Source organism: Garra rufa, chromosome 14, assembly GCF_049309525.1.
Source record: "Garra rufa chromosome 14, GarRuf1.0, whole genome shotgun sequence".
In the NCBI taxonomy this organism is placed as follows: domain Eukaryota; kingdom Metazoa; phylum Chordata; class Actinopteri; order Cypriniformes; family Cyprinidae; genus Garra; species Garra rufa.
Genome location: NC_133374.1, coordinates 2,891,390 through 2,910,589, shown reverse-complemented (window position 1 = coordinate 2,910,589; position 19,200 = coordinate 2,891,390). Strand labels below are relative to the sequence as shown.

General features: G+C 37.7%; 2 protein-coding genes across 2 annotated transcripts in view; both read left to right on the top strand.

Moving 5' to 3' along the window:
* LOC141284552 (mitogen-activated protein kinase kinase kinase kinase 5) overlaps window positions 1–664 on the top strand; it is a 49,731-nt gene extending 49,067 nt beyond the window's left edge. The window contains exon 30 of the mRNA XM_073817534.1: window positions 93–664. Coding sequence (XP_073673635.1) covers window positions 93–213 — 121 coding nt within the window. The 3' untranslated portion in view covers window positions 214–664. The remainder of the gene's footprint in view (window positions 1–92) is intronic.
* A 3,539-nt stretch (window positions 665–4,203) lies between these two features.
* On the top strand, window positions 4,204–19,019 carry LOC141284602 (WD repeat-containing protein 20). Its single transcript, XM_073817592.1, has 4 exons — window positions 4,204–4,558; window positions 8,949–9,131; window positions 11,997–13,337; window positions 15,709–19,019. Exons 1-4 carry the CDS (start codon window positions 4,205–4,207, stop codon window positions 15,766–15,768), a joined length of 1,938 nt encoding a protein of 645 aa, XP_073673693.1. The 5' UTR covers window position 4,204; the 3' UTR covers window positions 15,769–19,019.
* The last annotated feature ends 181 nt before the right edge of the window (window positions 19,020–19,200 follow it).

The window sequence follows — 19,200 nt, the reverse complement described above, 5'->3', positions numbered from 1 at the left end:
GAAGAAACGTCTTTTAAAACCATTGAAAATCTCACTATTGAGGTCAGAAATGTTTTATGAATCATTATGGTATGTTTGATTCCTGTCAACAGAATCGTTGTCATGGAGAAGCGAGCATGTGATGACCAATCAGGACTCTGTAATCTGTACATCCTGGAGACGGCTGACTCCAGCCCTGTTTCCCAAACACATCCGGCCAACCTCTGTTATTAAATTGTACTGTTATTCAAGTTGTACAGTTTCATACTAGTTTGCTGCGCAGTAAGATATTCAGAAACAAAAACCCAGAGCAAACAAGAATGTGGATGAGAAGCCTAGAGCTATAGCTCTGGATTTCCAGGTATTTTAGAGACACAACAGATTCTGACAGAGCCATAGTTAAAGTGAGTGTGTGTTTGTGTGTGTGTGAGTGTGTGTGTGAGAGACAGAGAGAGAGAGAGAGAGAGAGAGAGAGAGAGAGAGATGTGTGTGTGAGCAGCGCCACCTTCTGGTCAGATCTTTACTGTGTGTTTGCTGTTATTGTGAGGGACATTTCAGATCTGCTGAATCTCTCAGAGAGAACAGACTGTTTCTGGAGGAGCTGGAGTATTTGCATGTCTGTCGTGGATTAATAAAGTTGTTCTGTGTGAAATCAGCTGGAGATATGAATGTGACTGAAACTGAAATAAAAGCCATTTAAGGTGGTTACACAAATCTGAGTCTCATTTATACCTTCCTCATTTAAGAAATGATAGATTGATATATTTTGTGTCCTATGACAAAATATGAGGTTGGACCCCCCACACCAAAGCAGATCTCTGTGGGCCCTAAAGGGCGTGGGCCCTTAGAATTGTCCTAACTTTCCCCCCCCTTAGCGGCGCCCCTGGATGGATACATTTAATGTTTGTCTAATGATTATTAAATGTTACTATTTACTACTTGTTTCAGTGTTTGAGAACACTCAAAAGTAACGTAATGTTTTCTCTGACATTAATTAAGAAAAAGTTTTTTTTTACATTAATTAATAGGCCTAATTTTTTTTATAACAAGGGTGTATGTGTATATATATATGAATTATATATATGAAGAGATCAAACTGATTCAAAAAGCTTATGGACATAATTATATTAGTAGTCAGATACGGAAGTGAGTTCTTGTTCTTGTCTCTTCTGAGGAAGATTCATTCACTTTGCCAATGACCCACACAGAGACATTTATTAATGTTCATCTGATCTCATTTTGTAAGTGACTTTTCTTTCTGTTTTAAAGATGTTTTCTTTGAATTGTTTGACTACTTGAAAGATAATACGGGAAAATTGAACTTAATTTATTTGTGTTCCCTGCTAACTAAATTTCACATACATTAACAAAAATCTGTCTTTAAACCGCTTTTCTTTATTCAGCGTTGATCTGGACAAGTATATGAAAACTATCCTATAAGCTGTTTTTTTTTCTGAAGGAGTTTTCCTAAATCAGTTTGAAGTCCAGAACTGAATCAAATGATTTGTTATTATGTTCCGAGGTTTCAGTCTGAATCAGATGATTTGCGATCTGTGCTTTGAGTCTCAAACTGAATCAAATGAATCGCGATTCGTGTTCCGAGTCTCAAACTGAATCAAATGATTCGCGATTCGAGTCCCAAACTGAATCAAATGATTCGCGATTCGAGTCCCGAACTGAATCAAATGATTCGCGATGCGAAGTTCCGAACTGAATCAAATGATTCGCGATTCGAGTCCCGGACTGAATCAAATGATTCGCGATTCGAGTCCCAAACTGAATCAAATGATTCGCGATTCGAGTCCCGAACTGAATCAAATGATTTTGCGATGCGAAGTTCCGAACTGAATCAAATGATTCGCGATTCGAGTCCCGAACTGAATCAAATGATTCGCGATGCGAAGTTCCGAACTGAATCAAATGATTCGCGATTCGAGTCCCGAACTGAATCAAATGATTCGCGATTCGAGTCCCAAACTGAATCAAATGATTCGCGATTCGAGTCCCGAACTGAATCAAATGATTTTGCGATGCGAAGTTCCGAACTGAATCAAATGATTCACGATTCGAGTCCCGAACTGAATCAAATGATTCGCGCTCTGAGTACCGATCTGAATCAAATGATTCACGATCATGTTCCGAAGTTCCAATCTAAATCAAATGATTCGTGATCTGCGCTCCGAAGCCCTGATCTGAATCAAATTATTCTTTATCCATGATCCGAAGTACAGAACTGAATCTAAAGATCCGATGTAAATCAAAAAATTCACAAACTGCATAAAACCTGATCTGAATAAAATGGTTCAGTACTGACTTAGCTCGCTAGTTTTATGAGAATAACTGACATAAGTGGAAAAAAAAGTATGATGTTTACAAATAAAATATCCATATTTTTATTCCAGAGATAACATCCAACACAAATCTAGGAACATATTGAGGTGAGGTAACTAGTGAAACACTCCATTAATATGACCAGCTGCAGCTCTAAATACATGTTAGATGGAAACATTGTGCATTATGAGGGAGTTTGTAGCTTTATTCACTAGATTTGAAAGAGTTTGAGCTGCAGTTCAGCTTCTTGACAGTTCAATAGGAAATCAGCTGAAAGCATCTAGTCATCTCATACCATTGAAATCAGTGTTTAGTTTATCAGTATGTATATTGTAATAAATATTTGAGAAATTATTGTTGTATTTAACTGTAATAGTCTATACAGAGGAAAAAGAGCAAACGGGAGAAGCAGATGAACACAAACACAGTTAAAGTTAACAACATAAAGTAAATGCGGGTAATACTTAGTCACTTTTTTAGGGAGTAACTCAATATTGTAATGCATTACTTTTGAAAGTAACTTTCCCCAACAGTGTTGCTAAGAACTTCATTTGGACAACTTTAAAGGCCATTTTCTCATTATTTAGATTTTTTTGCACGCTCAGATTCCAGATTTTCAAATAGTTGTAAGCTAAATTTTCATCCGCTGTTACATGATCCTTCAGAAATCATTCTAATATACTGATTTATTATTAGAATTATCAATGTTGGAAACAGTTGTGCTGCCAAATATTGTTTTGGAACCTGTGATTCTTTTTTCAGGATTCTTCGATGAATAAAAAGTTAAAAAGAACAGCATTTATTGAAAAGATAAATCTTTTCTAACAATGTATATATGTGCTGTCACTTTTTATTAATTTAACACATCCTTGGTGAATAAAAGTATTCACTTCTTTCAAAAAAGAAAGAATAAAATGTACTGACCCTAAACATTGGAACAGTGTATATTGTTAGAAAACCTTTCTGAGTTACTATTGTTATTTACTCAACACTCAAAAGTAACATTCTCATATTTGCAAAAGGATAAAATGTAACATTCACCTAATGTTTTCTCTGACATTAAGAACATTTAAGTTCTAAGAACACTGATTAATAGGCCTAATGTTTTCATAACAAGGGTGTAGGTTAGGCTAGGGACAATTTAATTGTCTCAAGACATATTGGTGGGGACATGCATCTCTACTAAATTCTACACCCTTCAAAAATATATATGTGTATTTTTTTTCTGAAGGAGTGAAAATTGCATTTCTGTATTCATCCTGTGTGTCTTCTTAAGGTGAAGAAGCAAACAAAAACAAAATAATGGTTACTAAAACTGTTTGAAGTCCCGATCTGATCATTAAACTCAACTGTGCTTATATGTTGAAAACACTTCGGCTATTTTATCTCCTTACTCCACACATGTAGGCTATTAAATGTGCGTCTTTTTCTTTAACATCTGAAATTAAACCAATGGTTTGACCTTTTTAGCTGCGGCCGAAATTACACTAACAGTGGTTCCATACACATATTTAATTGTCTAATCAAAATTATTGCTAGGAACAATTTTGTAGTCGCTAAAGGGACATAGTAGGGACATTAAATAGCATAGATAGATGGATAGATGTGGGTGTGTGGTTTGTATTGATGAATGAGGGACTGTAGTGAATGGGTTCTTGATGATGCTGATGCTGAGATCACAGTGAGCGTGTGTCTGGAGTAGCATCTCATCAGCATCATCATCGTCATCCTCCTCTTCATCATAATCGGCATCATCTTCATCAGAAGCGTTCGTCCGCTCCGGTTCGAGTCCGCGGGCGAGCCGTGCAGCGCTGCTCCCATTTTGCTTGTAGTTTTCCGCATTATTTCCAGGTCAGAGGCTCGGCGCTTCCTGTGCGGCGCGTGCGGACTGAAGATGGCCGCAGATGGAGGCGCTCTGAAGGATATCAATGAGATTAAATCGCAGTTCCGGACCCGGGAGGGATTCTACAAGCTGCTCACCCTCTCGGACTCTCAGCAGCGGGCCGGGCTTCCGCGGGGTCCCTCGGCGGGCGTCACGGTGGGGCCGGGCGCGGGCGCTGGTGTTGGGCTGGTGCAGGGGCCCGGGTCCGCCGCCGCCGCCGCCGCTAACTCCTCTCCGGGCTTCCTGCCGCCGGTCCGGGTGTCGATGGTCAAGCTGAAGCCGGAGGACCCGAGCGAGGACTCGGAGAGAGTGTGTTTCAACATCGGCAGGGAACTTTACTTCTACACCTACACCAACATCAAGAAGGTACGAGCATCTCTTGATCTGATTGATTCCTTTTGAATGACAGATTCGGATTGACTGCGGATCTGAGCGCTTCGGTGTAACCGCGAGTTCGCTTTGTTTACATTCGCGGAATGAATGAATGAATAATGACGGACGGACAAAAACATGTTCCAAGAACGATTAGCTAATCTTTGCATTAAATTATGACAACATTATTTGTGACCCATGGACCACAAAACCAGTCATGAGGCTCAATTTTTAAATGAATAAATAAGCTTTCCATTGATGCATGGTTAGTTAGAATAGGACAATATTTGGTGGAGATACAACTATTTGAAAGTCGGTAATCTGAGGGTGCAAAAAAATCAAAATATTGAGAAAATCGCTTTTAAAGTTGTCCAAATGAAGTTCTTTGCAATGCATATTACTAATCAAAAATTAAGTTTTGATATATTTACGGTAGGAAATTTACAAAATGTCTTAATGGAACATGATCTTTACTTAATATCCCAATGATTTTTGGCATAAAAGAAAAATTGGTCATTTTGACCCATACAATGTATTTTTGGCTATTGCTACAAATATAGCCTACCTGTGCTGCTTAAGACATTTTTGAATGTTCCCTGAACGTTCCAAACCTCTAGAATGTTTTGTAAACATTGTGAAATAAGGTATCATTTCATTTTATAATTTTGCAAACATTATGAGAATGTTACTTTTGTATCTTCTCTGAACAAGCAGTAACATTTAGTTGTATAAATGTGACCAAGGCCCACAAAACCAGTCATAAGGGATGTTTTGATATATTTACAGTAGAAAATGTACAAAATATCTTAGCGGAGCATCATCTTAATATCCCAATGATTTTTGTCATTAAAGAAAAACTGATCATTTTGACCCATACAATGTATTTTTTGCCAATGCTACAAATATACCTGTGTTTCGTAAACATTGTGAAATAAGGTATCACTCAATTTTATATTTTGCAAACATATGAGAATGTTACTCTTGTATCTTCTCTGAACAAGCAGTAACATTTAGATGAACATCCCACTAAATGTTTCAGAAATAAACGTTCCATGATTGTTGTATAAATGTGACCCTAGACCACAAAACCACTCATAAGGGTCCATTTTTTTAAATTGAGATTTGTGCATCATTTGAAAGCTAAATAAATACGTTTTTATTGATGTATGGTTGGTTAGAATAGGACAATATTTGGCTGAGATACAACTATATGAAAATCTAGAATCTAATGGTGCAAGAAAAAAAATATTGAGAAAATCACCTTTAAAGTTGTGCAAATGAAGTTCTTAGTGATGCATATTACTAATCAAAAATTAAGTTTTAATATATTTACAGTAATAAATATACAGAATATTGTCATGGAACATGATGCTAATAAACTAATGATTTTTGGCATAAAAGAAAAACTGATAATTTTGACCCATACAGTGTATTGTTGGCTATTGCTACAAATATATCCGTGCTATACTTAAGACTTAAGACAAATAATGTTGTTCTGTTAACGTTTAGAGAACATTATTCAAATCCAGATAACTCTGAATGAACGTTCCATTAATGTTACTGCAGCGTTTGTTCATAACTTGGGAAGAACATTACTAGAAGGTTGGAGTAAATGCAAGCTCTCAGTAAAGCTTAGATGTTTGGATTGAAGACATCAGTAGATAGATCCAAAGAACCTTTCAGTGAACAGTTTCTAAAAGAACCATTTTGAAGAACCCTTTTCTGCATTTAAAAGGTTGCATGATTCAAGGATCTAAGTGGAACCATCAATGCCAATAAAGAAGCTTTATTTTTAAGAGTGAAGGTTGCTGGGTTTGTGATGGTCTTTGGTTGAGGACATCTTGCACAAACCACGTCTAGTTCTTGAAATGGCTTTAGTGGCCACTGAACCACCACAAGATGTCACACGAGATCCTAAGATCTGGACTGAAATCAGTCACCACTGCATCACTGTACACTCTTAAAAATAAAGGTGCTTGGAAAGGTTCTTCACAGCGATGCCATAGAAGAACCATTTTTGCTTCCACAAAGAACCATTCAGTCAAAGGTTCTTTAAAGAACCATCTCTTTCTTTTTATAATCTGAAGAACCTTCTTTAGCCACAAAGAACCTTTGGTGAGTGTAGTATTACTCTTGTTTTCAGGATTATATACTGCTGTACTAGAGCTTTTTCAGGTGGAGCGGTTTAATTTGGGTTTTCTGTAGACAAAATGATTCTAAAACAGCTTTCCTGTAGATCATGGCACTCACAAGGTCATGGGTTCGATTCCCAGGAAATGCATTACTGAAACACACTTTAAATGCAGTGCAAGTCACTTTGGATAAAAGCATCTGCCAAATGCATAAATATAAATCTATGTGACCTTAAACAATGACAAACACATTTTATCTGCTCTCTGAGCCAATCAGACTTTTAGTGTTTGGCTTTTGTTTTATTTGTTCGTCACAGACTCAGTCCTGGTTTTTAATCTGTCAGATGTTTTTGAGAGAATCACTATTTGAATACAAATGTATATAATACTTTCAAAATAATACAATGATATTCCTCTTTTATACAATATGTGACCCTGGACCACAAAACCAGTCGTAAGGGTCAATTTTTTGAAATTGAGATTTATACATCATCTGAAAATATGCAATCTGAGGGTGCAAAAAAATCTAAATATTGAGAAAATTGCCCTTAAAGTTGTCCAAATGAAGTTCTTAGCAAGGCATATTATGTTTTGATTTATTTATGGTAGGAAAATTTACTAAATATGTTCATTGAACATGATCTTAATATCCTAATGATTTTTAGCAAGAAAAATTAATAATTTTGACCCATACAATGTATTTTTGCCTATTTCTACAAATGTACCCCTGCTACTTAAGACTGGTTTTGTGTTCCAGAGTCACATATATCTGAATCAGGGTTATTATAGTAAACTAGAACTAAAAATTTAAAAGTTGCATAATTTTGGAAGGATTTCCTACTACATTGTATATAAAGTCTAGTGTGAAATCTGAACATCTAAGAGATACTGTTAAAATGTGCAAAACACAACTTTCCTTGTTATGTACATTGCACAAAGATGTTAAGATGTTCATGTCAAAAGAAATTTACAAAAGTGATTTTATGTCCATGGAAAGCACATTAAATGTAAGTAAAGTGTCTACTTTTAGGTTTCAAGTACATTTTTGAAAAAAATGAAAAATGTAAAATTGTCAAACAACATGCTTATTCTGACTTGTATATTAAAATATATAAAAGAATAAGTGAGCATATTACATTTTATTGTTTTTTTAAATGAGTAAAAATTCTTACTGACAAACGGCCAAAACCTAGGATAGGTGTGCATTTTAAAAACATAGAATTACAACTAATTCGTATTTTTAGTTCTTTTAATATGTCATAAATAGATTTTTGTTATAAATGTGCCTGACAAGACTGACACTGAATAACATTTTAGTGGGTGTCTTCTATAAATTAGGGAAAAAATGTATGATATTTATTTTTTGCTCAGAAAAACAAAAACAAAAATGCAATTAAATTAAAGAGTCAACTTTTTAATATTTTTTACACAAAAACAAGAACAATTTAAAGCAGTGTTACACTTATTGTTCAGTGTTGAGGAAAGTTACTTTTAAACGTAATGCGTTACAATATTGAGTTACTCCCTAAAAAGGTAACTAATTACGTTAATTTACTTTTTGTGGAAAGTAATGCGTTACGTTACTTTTGCGTTACTTTTTAAATCTGGGCAGGGCTTGCTTGTTTGTTTTTAATATAAAAAGTTGTATTTTTGTCAAATGTAAAAGACTTTTCACACCAAAAGCCTCAGGCTTAGAGAAAAGTAAATCTCCGTCTGTACAGTAGACCACAGAAGAACAAATGTCAACTCTTCAGCAATAAAAATGTAAGATTATCTTGAGTCATTTTTGTTTATTAGTATGGATGAATTGGATCATCGAAGGTTAATAAAACAGGATTAAATGCATAAAGGATATTTGTATTATTTAACATTTAATTCAGTGTTTTTATTCATTTTGAAGAACACTGGATCTGTTTTTTAGTGAGTGAGATGAATTAATGCATGTTCACATTTATTCTAGAACTAAAGTAACATCTTACGATTTCTCTCAACATGGGGACAGGAGAGCTTTTAATCAATAAATGAGGGGAATGTAACGTTACTGTAGGCATTACTGATTTGAAAAGTAACGCAGGTATTTTCTTGTCAACTAAAGAGTAATGCGTTACTTTACTAGTTACTAGTTAATATTATTATGTAACTTGCGTTACTTGTAATGCGTTACCCCCAACACTGTTGTTTTTCTGCTTAATGACACAGAAATAACATTGCTCTTTCTCTTTATATATGTGTGTGTGTGTGTGTGTGTGCAGGCAGTGGATCTCAGTAAGCCCATAGACAAGCGCATCTATAAAGGAACTCAACCCACCTGTCACGACTTTAACCAGTATTCGGCCACGGCTGACAGCGTGGCTCTGATCGTGGGATTCTCGGCCGGACAGGTGCAGTACCTCGACCCCATCAAGAAGGAGACCAGCAAGCTCTTCAACGAGGAGGTGAGGAACACAATTCTGTCAAAGATGTTGATGTTGTGAATCTTAAACTGTGATTCGAGATCAGTCAGATCAGTGTGTGATCGTTAAAGGATTAGTTCACTTCCAGAACAAAAAAATCTTTCTTCAGTCGTAAAGAAATTATGTTTTTGAGGAACACAGTTCAGGAATGTTCTCCATATAGTGGACTTCTATGGTGCCCTGAGTTTGAACTTCCAAAATGCAGTTTAAATGCAGCTTCAAAGGACTCTAAACGATCCCAGCTGAAAAAGAAGGGTCTTATCTAGCCAAACAATAGTTATTTTCTTTAAAAAGTACAATTTATATACTTTTTAACCTCAAATGCTCATCTTGTCTAGCTCTGCATCAGCTCTGTGTATTCCTGTTCAAGACAGTTAGGGTATGTCTAAAAACTCCCATTTTCTTCTCCAATTTTAAAATCGCCCTACATCGCTGTTTTACCTTTTTATATATATATATATATATATTGCACGTTCACTTTGTAAACACTGGGTCGGTACGTCTGCAGCGATGTAGGACGATTTTGAAGTTGGAGGAGAAAATGAGATGGGAGTTTTTAGACATACCCTAACTGTCTTGAACCGGAATACACAGAGTTCAGGCAGAGCTAGACAAGATGAGCATTTGAGGTTAAAAAGTATAGAAATTGTCAATAATTTATAGAAAATAACCAGTGTTGGGGGTAACGCATTACAAGTAACGCAAGTTACATAATAATATTACTTTTTCCAAGTAACTAGTAAAGCAACGCATTACTTTTTAATTGAGAAGAAAATATCTGAGTTATTTTTTCAAAAAAGTAACGGCAGTTACATTCCCCTCATTTATTGATTAAAAGCTCTTCTGTCTCCATGTTGAGAGAAATTGTGAGTAAGATGTTACTTTAGTTCTAGAATAAATGTGAACATGCATTAATTCATCTCACTCACTAAAAAACAGATACAGTGTTCTTCAAAATTAATAAAAACACTGAATTAAATATGTTAAATAATACAAATATCCTTTATGTATTTAATCCCATTTGATTAACCTTCGATGATCCAATTCATCCATACTAATAAGCAAAAATAACTCAAGATAATCTAACATTTGTTTTCCTTTTTTATTGCTGAAGAGTTGACATTTGTTCTTCTGCGGTCTACTGTACAGACGGAGATTTACTTTTCTCTAAGCCTGAGGCTTTTGGTGTGAAAAGGCTTTTACATTTGACAAAAATACAACTTTTAATATTAAAAACAAACAAGCAAGCCCTGCCCAGATTTAAAAAGTAACACAAAAGTAACTAAGTAACGTAATTAGTTACTTTTTTTAGGGAGTAACTCAATATTGTAACGCATTACTTTTAAAAGTAACTTTCCCCAACACTAAAAATAACAGATAGTTTCGCTTGATAAGACCCTTCTTGAGTTTTGGAAGTTCAAACTATAAACACAATTTCTTTGCGACTGAAGACAGACAGACATGAACATCTTGGATGATGAGGGGGCGAGTACATTATCTGTACATTTTTGTTCTGGAAGTGAACTTCTCCTTTAATATCCTCCTTTATGTTTCTAAACCAGTGATATGAAAACAGGAACTCTCTTTAGATCTTCTTTCTCAAACAGCCGCAAACATTTAGTAATTTCCTCATGGCAGTTTGAATTTGTCAATCTAATGTAAAGCAGGACCCCTGAAAACGAAGAGCTCTTACTTACAATCGCTCTCTTTATGAGCTTTTTCTTATAAGAATATGCAATAAAGTTGAACTGTATTTGAACTGAACAAGTAACTTAACTAAAGAATTGTATATCGATATGATTAAAAAAAAAATCAATGTTTTACATATAAATCTTTGTTTATGAACAGACTCTCCAGTTCAGTGTGTGACTCATATTTCAGCCCAATAATAGTATTTTACCCACAGAATAAAGCCTATTTTAGGACAAAATATGATTTTACACAAGACAAATGACATTTATTTCCATTTTGAGGTGAAGTGTGATCAGACAAATGTTAGGGTTGGTAAGATTTGCAATGTTTTTGAAAGAAGCTCACCAAGGCTACATGTATTTGATTAAAAATATAGAAAAAAGTAAATGTTTTTTTTTTTTTTTTTTTTTATGGATATAAATATAAACTCAGAATTCCAAAATAAGTGAGATATAAATTCAAAATTAAAAAAAGTAAAAACTAAATGTAATACAAACTCAGAAATTTCAGAAAAAAACAAAAAGTTGTGAAATATAAACTCAGAATTTCAAAAAATATATAAGTTGTGTAAAAAAAAGTGTAAAAAGTGAGAGATAAATTCAAAATAAATTAAAAAAAAAATTTGAATTCCAAAAAAGTTAAATTGTTAGATGTAGACTCAGAAATCTAAAAGAAAACCATAAAAGTTATGAGACATAAATTCAGAATAAAAAACATAATAGGAATAAAAAAACATTGAAGTTGTGAAATATAAACTCAGAATTCCAAAAGAAAAAGTCAAAATTGTAATATAAACTCAGAATCTCAAACAAAGTCAAAATTGTGATATAAACTCAGAATTCTTAGGAACAAAAAAACATTGAAGTTGTGAAATATAAACTCAGAATTCCAAAGAAAGTATAAGTTGCGAGATATAAACTCAGAATTCCAAAAAAAAAGGTCAAAATTGTTATATTAACCTAGAATTCCAAAAAAGTATAGCAAGATATAAACAAATCAGAAACATTTCTGATTATCAATGTTGAAAACAATTGTGCTGCACAATATTTTTGTGGAAACAATCATTTATTATATTTTTCAGGATTCATGAATAAAAAAACTAAATCTTCAGTAACGTCATAAATGCGACTCAATCTCATCTCTTCTTTCCCCCAGAGGTTGATAGACAAATCAAAGGTGACGTGTCTGAAATGGCTGCCCAAGTCGGAGAACCTCTTCCTGGCGTCTCACGCCAGCGGCCACCTCTACCTCTATAACGTGGAGCACCCCTGCGGCACCACCGCGCCTCAGTACTGTCTGCTCCGGCAGGGCGAGGGCTTCTCCGTCTACTCCTGCAAGACCAAGACGCCCCGAAACCCGCTGCTCCGCTGGGTGGTGGGGGAAGGAGGGCTGAACGAGTTCGCCTTCTCGCCCGACGGCGTTCACGTGGCCTGCGTGGGGCAGGACGGCTGCCTGCGCGTCTTCCACTTCGACTCCATGGAGCTGCAGGGCGTGATGAAGAGCTACTTCGGGGGCCTGCTCTGCGTCTCCTGGAGCCCCGACGGGAAGTACCTCGCCACGGGCGGAGAGGACGATCTGGTGACCGTCTGGTCCTTCGCAGAGAGTCGCGTGGTGGCGCGCGGACACGGACACAAGTCCTGGGTCAATGTCGTCGCTTTCGACCCGTTCACGACCAACCTGGAGGACGAGGAGCCCATGGAGCTCAGCGGCAGCGAGGAGGATCTCCAGCAGGGGGCGCTGCACTTCGGCCGCGTTCGGACCAGCAGCACGCTCTCGCGCCTCTCGCGGCACAGCTCCAAAGGCGGCGCGTCGTCCGTGTCGTACCGCTTCGGATCCGTCGGCCAGGACACGCAGTTCTGCTTGTGGGATCTGACGGACGACGTTCTGTATCCGCGGCTTCCGCTCTCCCGCGCGCTCACCAACACCTTCGGCCCCACGCTCCCGAGCAGCACGGCGTTGAGCGGAAGCGGCGGAGTCGAAGGTCACCACCATCCCTCCAACCCTCATCAGACGTCCACCCTGCCGCTGCCTTTGCCTCGATCGCTGTCGCGCTCCAACTCCCTCCCGCACCCCGCCGTCGCCAACACCTCCAAGAGCCAGGGGGCGACGGAGAGCGTTGGGACCGTGGGGAGCGGCGGAGGAGGAGGAGCCGCGCCGTTTAGCATCGGCCGCTTCGCCACGCTGTCGCTGCAAGAGCGCAAATCGGACAAATCCGGGGTGGGAGGGGAAAAGGAGCACAAGCGCTATCACAGCCTCGGGAACATCAGTAAAAGCAACGATAAGATCAACGTGGCGCCGCGCAGCAACCGGCTGGACGGCGCTAAAGTGCTGGGAACCACGCTGTGTCCGCGCATGAACGAGGTGCCGCTGCTGGAGCCGCTGGTGTGCAAGAAGATCGCCCACGAGCGGCTCACCGTACTCGTCTTCATGAACGACTGCATCATCACCGCGTGTCAGGAAGGACTCATCTGCACTTGGGCTAGACCTGGCAAAGCGGTGAGTCGAGATTAGGATTAACCGTTAGCCTGGGTGTCCCCATGTTGCCTTCCGCGCAGCGCGATTTTATTCACGCTGGAAGGTAGCATGGAAACCATGGACCAAATTTTCACCTCAGATAGGGAACCAATCACAGAACGGGGAGGGAGCAGCAAGACGATGACGCCTTCTATGCGACTCACCGAAGCAGTTTGTTTATAACTATGGATCCAGCATGGCAGCAAGTTATCATTCGATGCAGCCGTTCACATGTCGCGCCTAAAAACGCGTGGAAAACGTTAGGCGCGTCGCTTTCTCCTTTCCAAACCGCTCTGTAGCTTGCGCATGGAAAACACGAGCGCGTCGCAACCGCGTCGCTTCCATTATGCGCGCGCATACCGCGCGTCTACATTTGAAATAACGAAATTTAGCTCGCAAAAGACGCAACATATGAACGGCCCCTTAGATAGTGTTCTAAGTAGTTTAGAACGCAAGTTTATTTTGAAAAAAGAGCAACTTTTGGCGTTAAACCATCGCTCTGTATACATCATCCGGCATGATTTGAAACGATTGGCGCATTTGATAGACATTCGTAGCACCCAATAAACGGCTCTGGACATTCGTAAACCACACCTCAAATACGAGAAAATGAACATGTGGTTCCCAGACCACGAATCATGACGAAATCATAACGTGGTCTGGCGTCAGCCAGGCTAATTAACTTTTTTTGCATTTTAAAATATGAGCTTACACAGTCATAAGTTTACTTGCACTTGGCGGAATCTGCTAAATTTTGTTTAGTGATAGTTGTTCACATGGGCGTCGGAACCATTGTACGTGGATGGGACAGGACCCACCCACTTTTGAAGACCAATGCTATTGGACCAACCCACTTTTTCCGTCTCTAATTCAGCGAATATGTCTGTGCATTTTTCAGAGCGCCTTCAGACTCAAATCCATTGTATGATTAATGCCTTAAAGGTGCCATAGAATGGAAAACCGTATTTCCCTTGGCTTAGTTAAATAATAACAGTTCAGTACATGGACGTGACATACCATGAGTCTCAAATACCGTTTCCTCCTTCTTATATAATTCTGGTATTCGCAAAAGACCACCGAAAAATAGGTCAATTCCAACATAACACCGACCCACCCACATTTATTTAGCTTCCAACGCCCATAGTTGTTCATGAGTCCCTTGTTTGTCCTGAACAGTTAAACTGCCTGCTGTTCTTCAGAAAAATCTGTTTTTGTTGGTTTTCCAGCATTTTTGTGTATTTGAACCCTTTCCAACAATGACTGTATGATTTTGAGATCCATCTTTTCACACTGAGGACAACTGAGGGACTCATATGCAACTATTACAGAAGGTTCAAACACTCACTGATGCTCCAGAAGGAAAAACCATTCTTCCATTGGAAGATATAAACTCAAAAATCCAAAAAAGGCAAAATTGTGAGATATAAACTTAATTTAGAATTCCAAATAAAAGTATAAGTTGCGAGATGTAATCTCAGAATTCCACAAAAACCCTCAAAACTGTAAGATATAAACTCAGAAATCTCAGAAAAAAAACATAAAAGTCGTGAAATATAAACTCAGAATTCAGAAAAAAGTACAAATTACGAGATATAAACTCAGAAGTCAGAATTTTTTTAAAAAAAGTCAAAATTGTAAGAGAGAAACTTCAAAAGTGTTCACCTCTGGCTCTTAATGAATGTTTTTTCCTTCTGGAGCATCGGTGAGCGTTTGAACCTTCTGTACAAAATAAAGATGCATCACGATGCCATAGAAGAACTTCCTTTGTCTAAATGGTTCCATGAAGAACCTTTAACATCTGAAGAGCCTTTCTGTCTCACATAAGGCTCTTTGTGGCGAAAAAAGGTTCTTCAGATTATAAAAAGGTAAGAAAAAGATGGTTCTTTGAATGAATGGCTCTTTGTGGAACCAAAAATGGTTTTTCTATGGCATCGCTGTGAAGAACCTTTTAAAGCACCTTCATTTTTAAAAGTGTTATAGTTGCATATGAGTCCCTCAGTTGTCCTCAGTGTGAAAATGTGGAATTCAAAATCATACAGTCTTTGTTGGAAAGGGTTCAAATACACAGAAATGCTGGAAAACCAAAAAATGGATTTTTCTGATGAACAGCAGCCAGTTTAACTGTTCAGGACAAACAAGGGACTCATGAACAACTATCACTAAACTAAAAACACAGCTGTGGATCATTCAGGGAACAACACAGTATTAAGAATCAAGGGGTCAAATATTTAACATTTTGCAGATTCTGCAAAGGTTTATGTAATCGTTTGACATTTTCAGATGTAGCAAATATGTTGGATGCAACCAAAAGTGATTTCCTCCCTCATGCTGGTTCTTGTCTGTGTTTCACTAGCACCCGTCTCAGCCGCTGTCAGCACAGAACGGAAACTCTCCGAGCGGCACGGTGGTATAGCCGAAGCCTCATTCCCAGAGCTGATTCCAGTGTCTGCGTCGGGAGCCGGTCCATCACAGCGTTACCATTCACCCGTCCACCGAATCCCCACCAAACCACACGCTTGAGTTGCACATGAACGTAGAAACACACACCGGGACCACGATGCACCGCTGCGACGCCGGCTCTCTCCTGCAGACAGACTGCGAGACTCTTCCGTGCAGAAACCCTGCTGGCCTCTTCTCTAGCCGCATTCACTGCAAAAGCCACGGCCATTTTATTTCCTATTTATTTATTTGATCATCCAGACTTCTATTGTACATACTCAGACTACTCTATAACGGCAGAGGACGTGTATTGAAATAATGAACTCAAATAATTAATATATGAAGATCCTATATTGTACATAGTGACAGATGCATTGAATGTGGATCGACGAGTTCTTGTTCTTGTGTGCTAGTGCTTCGTAAGCGGCGATCTGGCTGAGAAAGTGCATCCTTTGCTTTGGCATCGGGCCTGAACCGAGAGTTGCGTGCATTCGTTGGACCGCTAGACTCGAGTTTTCCGCTTCATAGATTACAGATGCTACTAGAGAGGTCAGGTTAGTGTCGTCTAGAAATGGTGTGTCAAATGGTAGGCAGGGTATATGAACCGTGAACGTGAGATTTTATATATTTACTAAGTTTTTGCTAAGCACCGTCACCGCTGAATGAAACCGGACCTTTGTGCCATTCTCACGTGACTGTTTAGAGCTAGTCCAACCTGGAAGCGGATCTCTGGAAATTTGCCTTGTTGAAGTCTATGGAAGCCCGTTTTCACCACGGAATAAAAGAATAAAAATGTAACTGCGACTTCTTATCTCTCAATTCTGACTTTTTTTTTTCTTGCAATTCTGCAATTATATTTTACAATTTGGACTTTTTCCTCGCAATTCTGAAAAAAAAAAAAACTGCATATAAGATAAAAAAAAACTGAATTGTGAGATATTAACGCACAAATATTCTGTGGTACAAACAAAAAAAATTGAATTGCAAGATGCAGTGGCAAAATTATGAGAAAATAAGTCGGAATTGTAAGGTGTAAAGTCAGAATTCTGAATACAAATTGAAATTGTGTGAAAGAAACTGCGAAAAAGTTAAAATTGCTAGAAATAAAATCATAATTCCGGAAAAAAAGAGTAAGCTGTGAGATATAAACTCAATTCCGAAAAAGTGTAAATTGCAAGATATAAACTCAGAATTCCAAAAAAGTGTTAATTGCAAGATGAAAACTCAGGATTCTTGAAAAAAGTGTAAGTTGCGAAATAAAAACTCATAATTACAAAAAAAAGTGTAAAGTTGCGAGATAAACACTCAGAATTCAGGAAAAAGTGTAAGTTGCAACATATAAACTCAGAATTGTGGAAAAAAGTGTAATTGCGAGAAAAATGCAGAATTCCAGAAAAAGTGTAAGCTGTGATATATAAACTCAGAATTCCAAAAAAAGTGAAAAGTTGCAAGATAAAAACTCGGAATTCCAGAAAAAGTGTAAGTTGCGAGAAATAAACTCAGAATTCCGGAAAAAAAGTTTAAACCGCAAGATATAAACTAAGAATTTCAAAAAAAAATTTAAGTTGCGAGATTTAAACTCAGAATTCCGAAAAAAGTGTAAGCTGTGAAATAAAAACACAGAATTCCAGAAAAAGTGTAAGCTGAGAAATATAAACTCAGAATTCTAAAAAAAAAGTGAATATTGCAAGATGTGAGATGCAAAGTTAAAATTCTGATGAAAAAAAAATTGTGCAGTATAAACTCAGAATTACAAAAATCAATTCTGAGAAAAAAAAATTGAACTGTGAGATAAAAAGTTGCGATAACTTTTGCGATAAATGTTTTTTTTATTCTGTGACGGAAATAAGCTTCCACACAAGTTGGATGTAAGGGAAGAGAGAAACTTCTCTGTCGTTTAAGCAACACATTTATCTATTGTAGCATGGAGTAGGCGCTATTCCTTACACCTGCTATGCCTCTTGCAAAATTTTGCACATTTACAGGTTGATTTTAGCTTGTTGAAGGGACCATTTCAGGAGTCGGGATCACTGAGAGCCAGTGTGAAGTGTGTTTGTAGGGTTATGTCATGCAGACTTCTCAAAAGGACAATGTTGAATAATTTCTAGTAACGTCTGTCAATCAGTTCGATTCTTGCTATAAAGCAAATCTGCGTTAACAAACCACATGCATTCAGTGTTTCTGACTGCTCATGTAGAGAAGAAAACTAAATCAATGGATATCACAAGCAACTCAAATTGTCACCAAAACTAGTTTCTCAAGCACGTTTTTAGTTTCTTTTGTGTTCCTGACAGTGAACGTAATCCTTAAGAATGAATTATCTTCTCACAAGCTCCTATTTAAAACATCTAAATACTCAAACCAACTAGGAAAGCATTAAACTTGATGACGTTTGTGATAAGCCATATTTGAGGACATTGAATCTTTCCAGAAGTCTGCGAGACTACTTAAACTAGTCTTTTAGGTCATTGCACTGGTTTAAATGTGGTTTGTCTGGTTTAGTGGTCCCGACATGGACGTTTCTTCCCCTAGAGGCAGAACTTTGCTTGTATTTTAGACAAAGGCCAAGCTACTGAACTCATATGCGATCATTCCCACTGAACTATAGAACACTACATGAGCAAAAAAACAACAATTACAACAGTGTTTTAGCCCTGACAGTATGTATGCTTAACACTCAGTTCTCATTTTTTATGTCTTTTTGTAACTAAGTGTTTGTTTGTTTTTAATCTCAGATATTTTGGGATTTATGTTTTTGTACGGCTGTAGCATTGTAATTGTCCTTGCTGTAAACTGGAGAAATGCAAATGGACCAATTAGTGGATGTTGGAACGTTTTGTGTATTTTTGTTGTGCACTTTTTAAACTACTGCTTAAACGATACCATCCATTAGATTGTTTTACTTATTTTGTTTTCTTTTTTTTGCAAATGCACTCAGTTCTGAAGGATTTTTTTTTGTCTTAATGTAGTATCCTAACAGATGACGGCATCCATCTGCGTACACTGAATCGCTGTAAGAGCGTCCTGCCTCATCAATGTATGAAAATGGATGATTCCGGTGTAACTTCCATTCCACCACACTGCTTTTCTTTAAAATCGATTATCTTCCACTGCATGTGTTTTCATTTAGCACACGGTTATATGCCTGAGTCTGGTGACGTGGCCAACAATATCACAATATCCAGTTTGTATATGGGAATCTGTTATTAAAACATCAAATACTCATGCGGCGCATTGTTATTTGTAAACACTTACACTGATTAACATGTTTAAATGAACATTTCACCAACAAAATTGCTGTAAATGTGCTCAGTCTCAGGTGTTTGGGATTTTTCATCAAACTCTGAGATCTTTCAGAATGAGGGAAGTAAGTACAACTCCAGTTGTCTGTTGAACGTTTTCAGCT

Excerpts from the sequence above, each read along its gene's own strand:
- LOC141284602 (XM_073817592.1), top strand. The coding sequence starts at position 4,205 with ATGGCCGCAGATGGAGGCGCTCTGAAGGATATCAATGAGATTAAATCG. Across the intron at positions 4,559-8,948 it reads CCTACACCAACATCAAGAAG|GCAGTGGATCTCAGTAAGCC; the intron begins GTACGAGCATCT and ends GTGTGTGTGCAG. Across the intron at positions 9,132-11,996 it reads GCAAGCTCTTCAACGAGGAG|AGGTTGATAGACAAATCAAA; the intron begins GTGAGGAACACA and ends TCTTTCCCCCAG.